We start from the raw sequence: 13660 nt of genomic DNA, 5'->3' as shown, positions 1-13660 counted from the left end.
TTAGTTGGTTTTTGAGAAGAAGTTGTTACAGTATTATAATAACTGTCTGACTTTAACGTGCTGGTGAGGGTCATGGTCGTTCATCATCTATACACTCGACTATATTATAGGTTCTTTATCAGGTCTCTGGGCACCTTGATTATTGATATTTTTAAAAGTCTGCATGCAAAGATTATATCTGCATACAGAATTTGATGAATGGTATTTCAAAAAGGGGAATTAACTGTCTTTTTGATCAATATCTATGATCAGGAAGCAGGATTGGGAGTTTCCCAACAGAATTGGGAAAGTTGGCAAGAATATATGAAGATATAACATGTGCTCTTTTTATCCTAGCTACCATCATGATCATCAGATAGTGGGCTATTCAAATCACCTTTTGTCCATGGTCTGTCCTTCCATAAGCAATTCTTTTTATCAATATTTCTCAGAAAATACTAAAGGGATTACTTCACAAATTTTATGAGTACAAAAAATGTAGGTCCCCTTTGGTTCCAAGTCTTGCATTTTGGAACTAATCAGATAACAAGATGGTTGCCATGCAGCCATCAATCATGGATTTTGGCAATTAAAGTTTTCTGATTACAAAGTTTAAACATTTTCTTTATTTCAGATTTCATATGTATAGGTTTCCTATGAAGCCTACTGAGGCAATGCATATTACAGAGTTAACTCCCTTGCGAGTAGGTATCCTTTGAGACGTCAGTATTTTTTGTGGGCACAATTCACCTTGTTTTTGTTTTTGTTTTTTTTTCTTCAAAAAGTATGATGTTATGCTCACAAACACATGATGTCACAATCAATACCAATCTACAAGGGCAAAAGAATTAGAAAAAGAAGAGAAAAACAGAGGAAAAATCATTTATCCTTTGACATGAAAACATATGTATGGGACCAAATATGCTCACCATTTAAATGGTCATTTTGAGGTTTTATTTGGTTACCATGGCAACCAAATATCTTGATGGCTGAAAAACTATTACTGAAAATAATAACCATAATATATAAATTTATAAATAGGACTATTAAATTGTGACCAATCATGTATTACATCACTTGACTAAGATCAATCAAAAGTTTTAATTGGCATTTAACAAAACCTGTGTATAATGAAAAGGTTATAGGTGTATAATGAAAAGGTTATAGGGTATACATGGTCCCCAACATTAAAATCAAGTTTCATTAAATTGGTCCAGTAGTTTAGGAGGAGTTTTCCGGACAAGATTTACAGAACACAGACAGATGGGGTGATTTCAGTATAATACCGCCCCCTGTCATTGCAGGGGGTATAATAATAAGTCAGGCTTCTGGCGCCGATTTCTCAAAACAAAAGGGCAGACTTAAGTCAAAACTTAAGTTTTTCTCCTTATGTAACTTATATGAAAATTTATGACTTAAGTCAGTTTATGACTTAAGTTTGTTTCGAGAAATCGGGGCCATGTCTTATGATTATAAATGAAGGTCAAGGTCATTTATCTGAGTAGTATAATGAAGTTTTTTTTTTTTTTTTTTTTTTTTTAACAGTACAAATATTTTATTCCCCCAGCTAAGTATGATGTGTATATACATTTGTGGCATTGCAACAAATGTATATACACATCGGTAATTTGGTGAGAGCTGCCAGGGTTGGGGTGAAGTTCTTAACTCCAGCTTGCTACAATCCAAATATCAGATATTGGGACTAAATTAGCTTTTGATTACTTAGAACAAGTAATAAGCCTCTGTGCCTTGTGCCTATAGCTATGTCCATTGTGGTCTGCAGTCATGTTTTAATAAGATTTTATGACAAAGTTAATTATCCATGAAGACTTCTTTCACCAAGCAAAAGTATTTGTAATAGATTTTACCCAATCATGTTAATTGTAACACATTTCCCACAACTACATATTCCTCCTTAACTACTAGACAGGTTTCAACAAAACTTGGAGGCAACAATCCTGACACAGTGTAGATGTGAGTAATTTACATTAGAACATTATACCTTCACCATATTCAGAGTTATGCCCCTTTCTTACAAAACGATGAAACTGCAACTTCTTACTAGTAATTACAAGAGATATCTCAGTGAACCTTGATGGCAATAATCCTTATCCAATTAAGATATGTGTATTTAATATTGGAATTTATTACCATTCAATATAGATTAAGCACATCTATACATTCTACAAGGATTATTGTCACCAAGTTTTGTTGAAATCTCCTACTTAGGAGTAGCTATTAATCTTTTTTCTTTTTTTTTAGAGGAGTGGGTTTGTTATGATAATGTATTGGTATCAGTTACATTTGATCTTCTACACTAGGCATCTTCACTCGCCAAGGGTTGCAGATTGTACCGATCTTAACCCTTAATCGACTAACAAAGATGTTACATATATAATAGGTAATCAGTTAACAAATCAAGCGAACACTACTTTATGATCAGCTCAAATCATTTAATAATTTTGTAAATTAACATACAAATCATTAATGAAACAGTTTAATATCACAGATATTCACAAACTTTCAAAACATTCATACACTTTGCAACAATTCAATCACACAGCATTTACTGCCCCATCATTCTGCTTATCAGAGAAAAGGACGTATTCTTCACAAAAATATGAATGTATATACCAGATTTAACCTTTACACCGCAATTCTTTTCCATTAGACTGAAGACGCATGAAAATGTTCTTCACAAAGTACTGTATATCAATTAATAATTCTTAATTTGTGCTAGTTTTGATTCACGCGGTCATGTGAACTTCATTCTAACATTTGGTTTTGCTTGAAAATGGTGTATAGCATTCAAGTACTCAAATAATTGTTTTCCACTACAGCTGGACAGCATTTTACAAGCTTTTCTACACCCTTTTCTATGGAAACGATAGTCATTCTGTGCTCAATCCTCATTGTATAGGGCTTCAAAGGCAACATTTCTTGCTGCTTTGTATTTTTAAATTGTCATTCATACATTTGTGTGCAAAAATGGCATTGCATTCTCTAAAAGATATAACATTTTGTTCATAAATATATGACATAAAATGTAGCATGCAATCATTACCAACCCACAGAAGCACATGATTCTGTAATATGCATATTATGCATGAGAGTAGTGGGAAAAAAACCACTACAGTATCTCTGAGACTATACCGTATTCACATTACACACCTTAACCTTGTGAACTTTGAATTCTGAATGATTCCAGATCAGTACCAGTACAAGTAATAAGTGATGATAGCTTAACGTCAGTAAATTTCGCATTCAATTTTGCACTTTAGCCTCCAATTTAATCAAGAAATGGATTTTTCACTAATATTTCAACTAAGACAATCACTTTCATCTGGATTCAATATGATGTTTGTCAATCTGCCTCAAACTGAATGTGAATGTTCATACACCATCACAGTCACCAGACAACACAGCGGCTACATGTATTCAGCATAACTGTCAAACACAAATGTCATCTGCGTCAACAAATGAATCCTGAATTCAATGTGGTATGTTCTAATTAAACCCTCATCATGTTGTGTTTCACATACATGAAGTTTGCTAGGAAAAGTGGAATCCTGCTGAATTGAAACAGTTCAACAATCTGAAAAAGAGTACAAAAATGTGTCATCATGATTTGAATAAATGTTTTTTAAAATATGTATTTTAAAGATTCCAGGGTATCATTAGTTTAACATCCTATTAACAGTTAGAGGGACATTTAAGCACATGCCAGATTTACTGTAAATCAACTTTCTTTCGCGTGCAATTTATTATCGTAAATTTCACTATCAAGGTAAATTCGCGAATGTTTATCTCTGCAAAATAATATCTTAGACCATTCTTGCTGAATTGAATTGAAATACATCTCAATTCAATTTTAAATCCATGAAACTTAATCTCTGACAAAATGTTTTGAACTTGAAATCGCGAAAATAGCAGCAAAAGAAAGTTGGTTAACAGTAGATGTTGGAGAAAACCGGAGTGCCCAGAAGAAACTACTGACCACATGGGATTCAACTCTGACCAAGAGGTGGAGGGCATGTGGTAATATCTGAACCACTCTGCTTTAATGAATGGTAAATGTAATCAATATACTTTTAGGAGGAGAACATCAAATTTATCTGTATTTTGGATAATGTATCAAAAGTCAAATTAATTCGCAAGTGTTACATTTCTTTGAATTTCACCTTAATGTTGTTATGTTATAGACTTACCCTAGGAAATCATCAATGTCCATTGTGCGAGCTCGCTTTTTTTCAAAGTCCTTTTCTAAGAGGAGGTCATTTATCTTTGTTTTAATGTCAAAATCTCCAGGCACAGGCTGCATAACAGAAAATAAATTGATATGTAACAGGCCCATTTTCTTCAGTTGTAAAGTACGTTTCATGCCAGGATATTTGTTACCCAACCTGTGGAATGTTAATCACAATGACTCGATACACTGTGTACACTGACATCAAACAGGCAGCATATTCACATAATGGGCCAGCACTGAATCGAATGCGGAGGGTACGTTACATACCTATGTAGACTCTCACACGCCTACGTAATTAAAAGTCGAAGTAGAACAAAAATATAAAAATATGGAAACAGGTAAAGACCATAAAATTTAATTTTTTGAAGTGCTTCTTGAGAAAACATTATTTTACGACACACTAAACTTACAATGTGAATTCTTAAAATGTCAGGAAGTACCTGGTATATTTAGTAGTCATTGAGTTTACATTGCCTATTCCTTTTTTGAGTTAAAGAGTTATCTAACCTTGCAAGAAGGTATTGACTGTGATGACATGTGTTTGCAAGAGTGACGCCACTTTTGTTCACACCATAATGACGTCACAATGGGCACCTACTCACAAGGGAGATAACTCTAGCTTTAATATGCAAAGACGGAATAGACATATTGTATACATAGTTGAAATGTCAAATTATACATAAGAAAATTTTTTGTTTAGACAAAATTGATCAAAATTAAAGTATGTATCAATTACATGTACTTACAATTGAATTAAGTGAGCAGTGTGTCCTGTAGTTCTTCTCCAACAGTTCAAGGACTGTGTTGAACCTGAAACAATTGAAAATGCACAATGTGAAAATGTCACACGTGTCATACACTATCAGATAACAATTTTAATAGAAAGGTTAAGTCTTTTAAATTATAGAGTCAAAAGGAAACAAATATCAAAGAAGCGAACAAACTAACAGAAGTTTTCCATTTTACAATACTACATCAATAATAGTTTATATACATGTAGTTAAATGATTACTATAACAATACCAATTCTTTTGTTTTGTGCAGAGGTGTTTAAAATAAAACATAGTATCAATGAATTGCATGACTGAACTTGCTTCCAGTCAAACTATTTTCAATTCAATTAATATAAGGAAAACTTACTTGAATGCTGCTCCAAGAGTTTTGTTTTTCCGCGAGAAACATATTCTAACTAATCCGTCCCATTCCTTAAAAATGAAAATAAATATAAACAAAATTTCAATGTTATTCAAAAAAGTACATTTGTATGTATTTATCCTGCAAACAAAAAACAGAAACAAATTAAATACCTATTGTAACTGCAACCTTTAACCCTCGACCTCTTTGAACTGCCAACATTGATATATATATACAGTTTCTATAATCTTGTTTTGCAGGGGACAAAACAAAAGCTGATTAAGATTTGTTTAGATAGGGAAGGACTTGAAGGTGGAAAGGGTTAATTCAAAAGTAATTCTATCAAAAATCAAGAAATAAGGAAAAAAACACATCAAGTCGAGGCCAAATATGTTAAAATGGGAAAAAAAATCCCGTTGCAGAGGAGCAAATTTAAATTATGTGTATATACCTGGAAGTTGATTGGAGGTGGAGGATTTCTTGGCTCTATCCTTACCACACTGGACTCCACTTTAGGTGGTGGTCTGAAGTTGTTCTTTCCCACCTAGAAATGAAAAGAACATAATCTTAATTCTTAATATTCCAAATGCACTTTCTGGCAGAAACTGTCAAATGCAATTTAACAGAGTTAAGGATATTTTCATAAAATATACCAAAACAGTCTTTAATAAATCAAAACAAAATTGAACATCAATATTTGATTCAGTTACTTTTTAAAAAACGTATTCGACCAAATAATTAAGCACCCTCGTCCCTACAAGTTCCCCTGCCCCTTTTTAAGGCCTCAATTCCACTTCTGTTAATAAATACTGGCTGAACCTTATTTATAAAAATTATACCTTACAGGTTTATCTATTTTATTTCTTTTGTAAACTGATTAATGTTCATTCTGTGCAATAATTTTGTAAAAGATTAGCCCAAATATGGTCATATAAAGTGCCCATTCATTTTCAATTTTTTAAATGATCTGCGTGCTTAGTGTGTCGAATATGGTAATAACACTTTAATATAGATCAACTGATCATTAATGATTAAGCTTTTGTTAGATTATATGATCAACTTGTAGAAAATTTTTAACTATGTATTAGAAAATATGGATAATCTCATTAACCATTTGTATTTATTTCATAATCTAAAATTTATTACCAAGATCTGTAAACTGTAAATGTACCTATTTTAGTGGTAGGTTTATTTAAGCGTTTTCTCACTATCTTTGAAGCGTTGATTTATGTATGGCACTAACTATTGGGTATTTTTGGTATTGAACCACTGAATTGCGATGTTTTCTATCCATACTAATTAATCATAATTTACAATTTTTCATATTTGTGGTAAAAATATGACTGCACAAAAATAAGTACATTTACAGTACCTTTGGGTATTCGACTATATACCCAACATGTAGCAGCACAAACTTCCTTGGAAATGACGTGACATTAGCTCTACGTCTGTTGATCCTTAGAAAACGTGATGTACAAACCTTCATCAAGTGGTCTACTCTGGCAAGGAGCTGAGTATTAACGGACAAACGGCAGTACAGTTTGTCTCCTGGTTTGGCGACAAGTCTTTGGGCAAACTCTCTTTGGAACATTACCACGGCACATCTGTCAATCAAGTGATAGGAGGATCAATCAAAATTTAGCTCCAAGTTAGCAGAGACTGGCTGCAGCATGTTGTTTTCTTGTGAAACTACAGAATTTTTTCTTACTTTTGAGAACCTATAAATGACTGTAGCTAGCAAAGTCTTATTGCTAGTTAAAAGCCATCTTTTGAAGGAACTTTCCAATCGAATTGTTATGTATATTTTTTTTTTAATTCTTTTAAAAAACAAACATATTCTGATCTCTATGCTATCCATATACTTCTTATATATAACAAAAGGATATATTCCGTCTTTGAATATTACAGAGTTAGCTCCCATGTGGGTAGGTATCCATTGTGACATCATTATTTTGTGTGTATTCATCTCATTTTCTCAGAAAAGTATAACATTACGCTTGATGTCACATTCAATGCCTACCTGCAAGGGCAGATAACTCTATAATTTGCAATATATATATAAATTCTTTTTATTCATATGACAAGACAATACGTCCATGTTTCCTTATCTTTCAAAGACATTAATCAAGTCTGTAACTCATTCACCCCTGAAGACACATTTGGACTCTTCTCTATCAATGACTAGACAAGTTCATTATCAAATTTCAGGGGTGAATGAGTTAAATACTGGTTTAGTATTGGGTTGAACTTCCTTTTTACCTGAAAAATGGTCTATGTAACAGCAGTTTGAAGACAAATGGGGAAGAGATCTGAAATGAAAGCATACAACTATCATGTACATGACTTTGGTAAATTTGATACTACTGGTACATATACATTCTCGATACTCTAGGGGTTACTATCACTGACGTTACATACATCACTGAACTATCTCAGAGTAAAACTAAGGGCAGTTCAGAAGGAAAAAACTGAACCAATTACAGGCCTGCAAAGATTTCCTTTGAAGACTATTGAGAGAAAGTGACACCCAACTTCAAAGCTACACAGTCAACCACAGTATATACTGTTGTTTTGTTGCCTCCAGTTTTACTATGAGATAGTCCAGGGTTGGATATAAAGTCAGAAATAGTAATCCCTGGAGTATCAATGATGGTACCTATATGGCAGATCTATTACATCATAGAAATAGTAATTATTGATCAGTTGATTTTTTTTTTTACTTGAAATATTTCAATGTCATCTATTAATTTGTTCATTGATTGTATAAAGAAAACTTTGGTTATACAAGACCAATCTCTTGATCAAATGATGAACAATTCTGATGTCTAGTTATTTTATATTACAGTGTTCAATCTACGATTATTTTTCGTGGGTCTTTTTTAATGGTTTTTGTGAAAACAATGGGTCCCACAGTGTTATAGATACCCATTCCCAGAAATTTCATGGGTCCTTTTAAAATTCTGTGAGTCCAGGACTCGGGATGCGCATGTAGATTGATCACTGTATTACATATTAGATATAGTAGATTTGCTTCACAAACACCACAGAAATGTACACAAAACACAAGGATATTTAGTGTTTTAGGGGTATCTTATTCAGTATTTACCTGGTAGGGTAAATTTGCTACACAAATATCAAAGAAAGGTAACTCTGTCTTTAACACATCTCCTACTATTAGATGAAGTTTATTCTGTACAGGCCTGCAAAAACAAAAATTGTGATATATGACTCTACAAGCTTAGGCCTATCCTGATCTATGATAATTTTATGAGTAAACAGAAGACATTCGATCACCCCTTTTTACCCCAATGAAATACTCAATTTGCATATGTATAAGTTATGCTTAATTATGATATAATTTCAATTAAAATGTTTGATCAAATTTAAAATCAATAATTACATGGAGTACAAAAGATAATTGAGGCAGTTATATTATATCCTTATTTGAATGGGGGGGAATCAGATGTTTTTATTTTTGCAAATAATTATAATTCTATACCAAATTGAGAAGTCATGTACAATGCATAAAAAATCATACTGTATAATAAAACACTTGTAAATATGAAACTATAAGATAACTTACGTGCTTTGGACTCTTTTCTGTAATTCGGCTGCCATTCTAGGATCTATTTCACAAGCCACAACCTACACGTACAGGTAAAAACAAAGTTTATTCTGACACAACAAAAAATTGCAATTAAAAATGTACTTCAGTATTTACACGGGTACAGCATACATAAAATAGTGAGTAAAAAGTAACAAAAAGAAAAATCAAATTACATTTTGGCTCTCTAACAAGCCTGACTGTATTAGTCATGTTTGTTACATTATCAGAAGCAGTTAAGCCTGTTATAAAAGACATCTCTATAAAATAAAGACACTTGCCCATAAAGGATATACTTGTCTTTTAACCCCATTTGCAATTTTCTACAGTCAGACCTGTCTATAAAGGACCACCCAAAGGACATGTGTAAAAATGGTCTTTATAGCCAGGTGGTCATTTATACAAAGGTTGATTATCAAGCTGAAACTAGTCATTTGGGAACCTAGAGAAGTGGTCTTATTAAGCAGGTGGTCTTTATACAGAGGTGGCCACTAAGGTAGGTTTTACTGTACAGTGGAACCTGGTTGAGACAAACTCGGATAATTTGAAAACCCGGCTAAATACGAAGTTCTTTGCCGGTCCCGGCCGAATTCTCTCTTTATCTTTGTTAAAAGAACTCGGATAATTCCAATTCGGAAAACACTCGAAGAAACTCGGATAATACGAAGTAAATTAATTATAACTCGAAATGAAATTTTTGGACAACGAGATCGCGAAAAATGCCGACTTCTTTTCATAAATTTGCCGTTTAGAACGGCATTTCAAAAATATATATCTCGGTTTTATTGTTATAATTTTGCCACTACCATCAGCGATTTTGACATCTCTCTTGTTCATATCGTTCTACGACATGGGACTAGTCTATATATACCAAGTAAAGAGATCGTCAGTAGACATGAGAACTCGCTTAATTCGAACACTCGGATAACTCGAAGTCTTATCTCGGTCCCTTCGAGTTCGTATTAACCGAGTTCCACTGTATATATAATTGACCTCCGTATCAAGGACATCTGTCTACATTTATTATTATAGGATTTTGCTAAATGTATGTCCCTTTGTTGTCCTTTATAGATGTGTTTTAAAGGTAAAATATCTTGCATACCAACATTCTTTTGTGGCTACAAATTAAATATTTTGCAATTTTTGTTTCAAAGCATATTCACAGAGATGAAGTTTCTTAGATTTAAAACTCAACAGATCTAGAGATACCTTTGAATTCTATTGTACAAGATATTAATTCACAGAGATTAACTCTTGCGAATTTACCTTGATCGTGAAATTAACAATGAAAAAAAAAGAAAGAAAGTTGGTTTATAGCTGTGTCACTTTTACACACCTTTTTTGTTTTCTCCAGTAACTTCATGGTCATGTTACCTGTTCCCGGACCAACTTCCAACACCACATCTGTTGGTCGCAGTGCTGACTTTATTGGAAATGGAAGGACAAAATAATTAGCATCCATAATTATTGATTTTGAAACAATTAATAAAGATAACAACATCCAAATTGAAATCCATGTTTTCTGTTTGTTCTGCCATAATATTCTGATAACAAGTGAGAAACAACTAAATAAAAGATATAGAAACTTTCTGAAACCTATCATAATCGATAAGGATTCACAATGTCAACATCTAATTGGGTCAATTATTCGACCACAACTAAAGAGAAGAGAAACCAAGAAACGACACAATTTCTAAACATCCATCATTATTCGTTTTTGAAAGATGTTCATTTTCTGATGATCTTGTTTTCTGATAATTGAACAATATTTAACATAAAAAGAACAAAGGGATTTTTTTACCAATTTTTATGGCCTTGATTTCCCAATTCATAGCTATATACAAACATTATTCTATAACGGCTATATTAATGTGACCACTGACTAATAGGATGTATTCATTATAAATCCTAAGTAAAATTAGACTTGTAATTCCGCTCTTCTACAATGCTCTATATACATTACGCTTTAGATCTAACCATTCCCCATGCTGGGGTCACCTCAACATGACCCCTGGCCTTGAATTGAAACATTTCGAGACGCACTAGTTTCTGTTTATACTTTCGAAAGATTCAACAACACATAAGATTTCATAGGCCCAGGCTGATTGACTCACCATAGAGGTCATGCTGAGGTGACCCTGAACTTAGAATTGTTAGATCTTGTAACGGAGCGTATCATAGAACATCGTAGTGGAGCGGAATTACAAGTCTAATTATAATTAGATTGGCCCTTGTCTACTCTGTATCCCTGTAATTGTATGGCATTTTCCTTCTTTAAAACCTTCATAATCCCGAAACATGACTATACTGGCCATCTATGCTGTCCCAGTGATATGTGATTTGTACAATGTGCATCCTAGATGCCTAATTAGCCCTCTGGGCTGTAGTTAACTGTTATCACAGAACTCCACACCACGGTTGATATATACAAATATTGTAGCAATTGTTTAAACAGATTACCTATCATCTAAAACCAATTTCAAAAGAAAGATTTTGTATAAAATATAATACCATGATTTTCATAAAAATGTATATAAATATATGATGTACAGTAACTTTCCTTATACAATCTGAATGGTCTAATATTTATTGAAAGTCATGCCCTTTTTTAACTCTTCCAAATTAATACACTCATTGGCCTAAATTTCAGTATGAGATGGTACTTTTAACCAGTTGAATTGATCTGGTTTCTGTCTAAATTTAGCTTAATTTTCTGAAACTAAGGTAATGAAACCTAGAGTTGAAGCTATATGTATATATATCTTACCTTTTCTACCATACTGTTCACAATTAATGGGTTCTTCAAAATGTGCTGCCCAAAGTCTTTGTTAAAGTTTATACCTGGTTAAAGAGCAAATTCAAAGATTCAGTTAATAATTAAGATTTAGATAACAGAAATCAGTTTTGCATATTTATGAAATCTAGATTGCAAAAGTGTGAAATACATCATTTAACACATTTATTATTTACAAAAATTGGAAAACTTAGTCATAATATTTTAATCAATTAAAAGAAAAAACTATACAAAGAAGAGCCTATATCAGTTTTGCATTTCAACATTTTATCTGTACAGCAATTTCCGTTGACATAGGGGGTCGTTGCTTAGATAATACAATGTAGATGAAAATTTTGTCAGATACATGACAAGACACTTCTGAAACATAAAGCTGTGCATAACAGAACAAAGTCAGCAAATTTAAGATCAGAAATATTTATTAGAGAGGGAATTAAACTATTAATGGCGCACCATGTTATATGAAACTAAGTTTCTCTATACAGTGATTGATTGCAGTTAGCTATACATTGTATGTATACAGCTACATATTGTAGCTATAAATAGTCTGATCCAACAGAAATTAAATGAGACAGAGATGGCAATTAATACATCTTATAATTATAACTATACATGTACATCAGAGCTGTATATTGTAACTATAACGTCACCGTACCACATTTGGTACAAATTTGACATATTTTTGCGATATTTTTAACATTGTAAAACTATAGTACAGTTAAAATTAGTTAACAGGTTGTTAGCACAACCCCGTTGCATATGAGTTATAGCACAGTCAAGTACCTGCATTTAAGTAACAGTTACCGATTTGAGTTAATAATTATTAACCCAAATGCAGGTTTCAGTGTAATGACAAACATGTATGTTTTAACATGAGGGCCCAGAGGGCCTGTATCGCTCACCTGGTTTGTAATGCCAAGTAATATTCTGGATTACAGGTTCATTGTTTATTTTCTGAAGAAATTTGAATATGTTACCGTCCTAATTACCCTATTGGGCCCCCAAACACATTCCTGCCCCGCTGGGGCGTCAGAGCTCAAAATTTATACAAGCTCTGTTCCCCTTCCCCCAAGGAAGTTTGTGGCCAATTTTGGTTATAATCCATGCCATGAAAACTCTATGGACTAGTAGCGATTTATAGGATTTACCTTTATTTCCGACTATTGGGCACCGCCCCTCCTGCACCCAGGGGGTCAGAGCCAATAATTTATATATCAAGTTCTGATTCCCCTTCTCCCAAGGATGTTTGTGGCCAAATTTGGTTACAATCCATGCAGAACTCTAGGACAAGTAGCGATTTATAGGATTTACCTTTATTTCCCCTATTGGGCCCCGCCCCTCCTGCCCCTGGGGGGTCAGAGCCAAAATTTATACAAGTTCTGTTCCCCTTCCCCAAAGAATGTTTGTGGTCAAATTTGGTTACAATCCATGCAGAACTTTATGACTAGTAGTGATTTAAAGGATTTACCTTTATTTCCCCTATTGGGCTCGCCCCTCCTGCCCCCAGGGGCTCAGAGCCAAAATTTATACAAGTTCTGTTCACCTTCTCCTAAGGATGTTTGTGGCCAAATTTGGTCACAATCCATGCAGAACTCTAGGACAAGTAGTGATTTTATAGGATTTACCTTTATTTCCCCTATTGGGCCCCGCCCCTCCTGCCCCCCGCCCCGGGGGCTCAGAGCCAAAATTTATACAAGTTCTGTTTCCCTTCCCCAAGGATGCTTGTGGCCAAATTTGGTTACAATCCATGCAGAACTCTATGACTAGTAGCGATTTATAGGATTTACCTTTATTTCCCCTATTGGGCCCGCCCCTCCTGCCCCCGGGGGGTCAGAGCCAAATTTTATACAAGTTCAGTTCCCCTTCCCCAAAGAATGTTTGTGGCCAAATTTGGTTACAA

At 33.7% G+C, this 13660-nt stretch overlaps 1 protein-coding gene across 1 annotated transcript; it reads right to left on the bottom strand.

Moving 5' to 3' along the window:
* Positions 1–2411: 2411 nt before the first annotated feature.
* On the bottom strand, positions 2412–11878 carry LOC138324832 (dimethyladenosine transferase-like). The gene is made up of 11 exons (XM_069270012.1): positions 11734–11878; positions 10303–10389; positions 8946–9007; positions 8469–8562; positions 7622–7671; positions 6843–6966; positions 5814–5906; positions 5369–5433; positions 4975–5038; positions 4188–4294; positions 2412–3574 (listed from the first exon to the last, which is right to left on the bottom strand). The coding sequence occupies exons 1-11, from the start codon at positions 11743–11745 to the stop codon at positions 3532–3534; spliced, it is 801 nt and encodes a 266-aa protein (XP_069126113.1). The 5' UTR covers positions 11746–11878; the 3' UTR covers positions 2412–3531.
* Between the last annotated feature and the right edge of the window lie 1782 nt (positions 11879–13660).

This window comes from Argopecten irradians, chromosome 6 (assembly GCF_041381155.1).
Source record: "Argopecten irradians isolate NY chromosome 6, Ai_NY, whole genome shotgun sequence".
Lineage (NCBI taxonomy): Eukaryota > Metazoa > Mollusca > Bivalvia > Pectinida > Pectinidae > Argopecten > Argopecten irradians.
This window is presented reverse-complemented; position numbering and strand designations above follow the sequence as displayed.

What these genes read in the sequence shown, in the direction of transcription:
- LOC138324832 (XM_069270012.1), bottom strand. An exon ending in CAGAAAAGAGTCCAAAGCAC is followed by an intron (nt 8,563 to 8,945) that starts GTAAGTTATCTT and finishes TTGTTTTTGCAG; the next exon opens with GCCTGTACAGAATAAACTTC. An exon ending in TAGCAAATTTACCCTACCAG is followed by an intron (nt 7,672 to 8,468) that starts GTAAATACTGAA and finishes CTTTCATTTCAG; the next exon opens with ATCTCTTCCCCATTTGTCTT.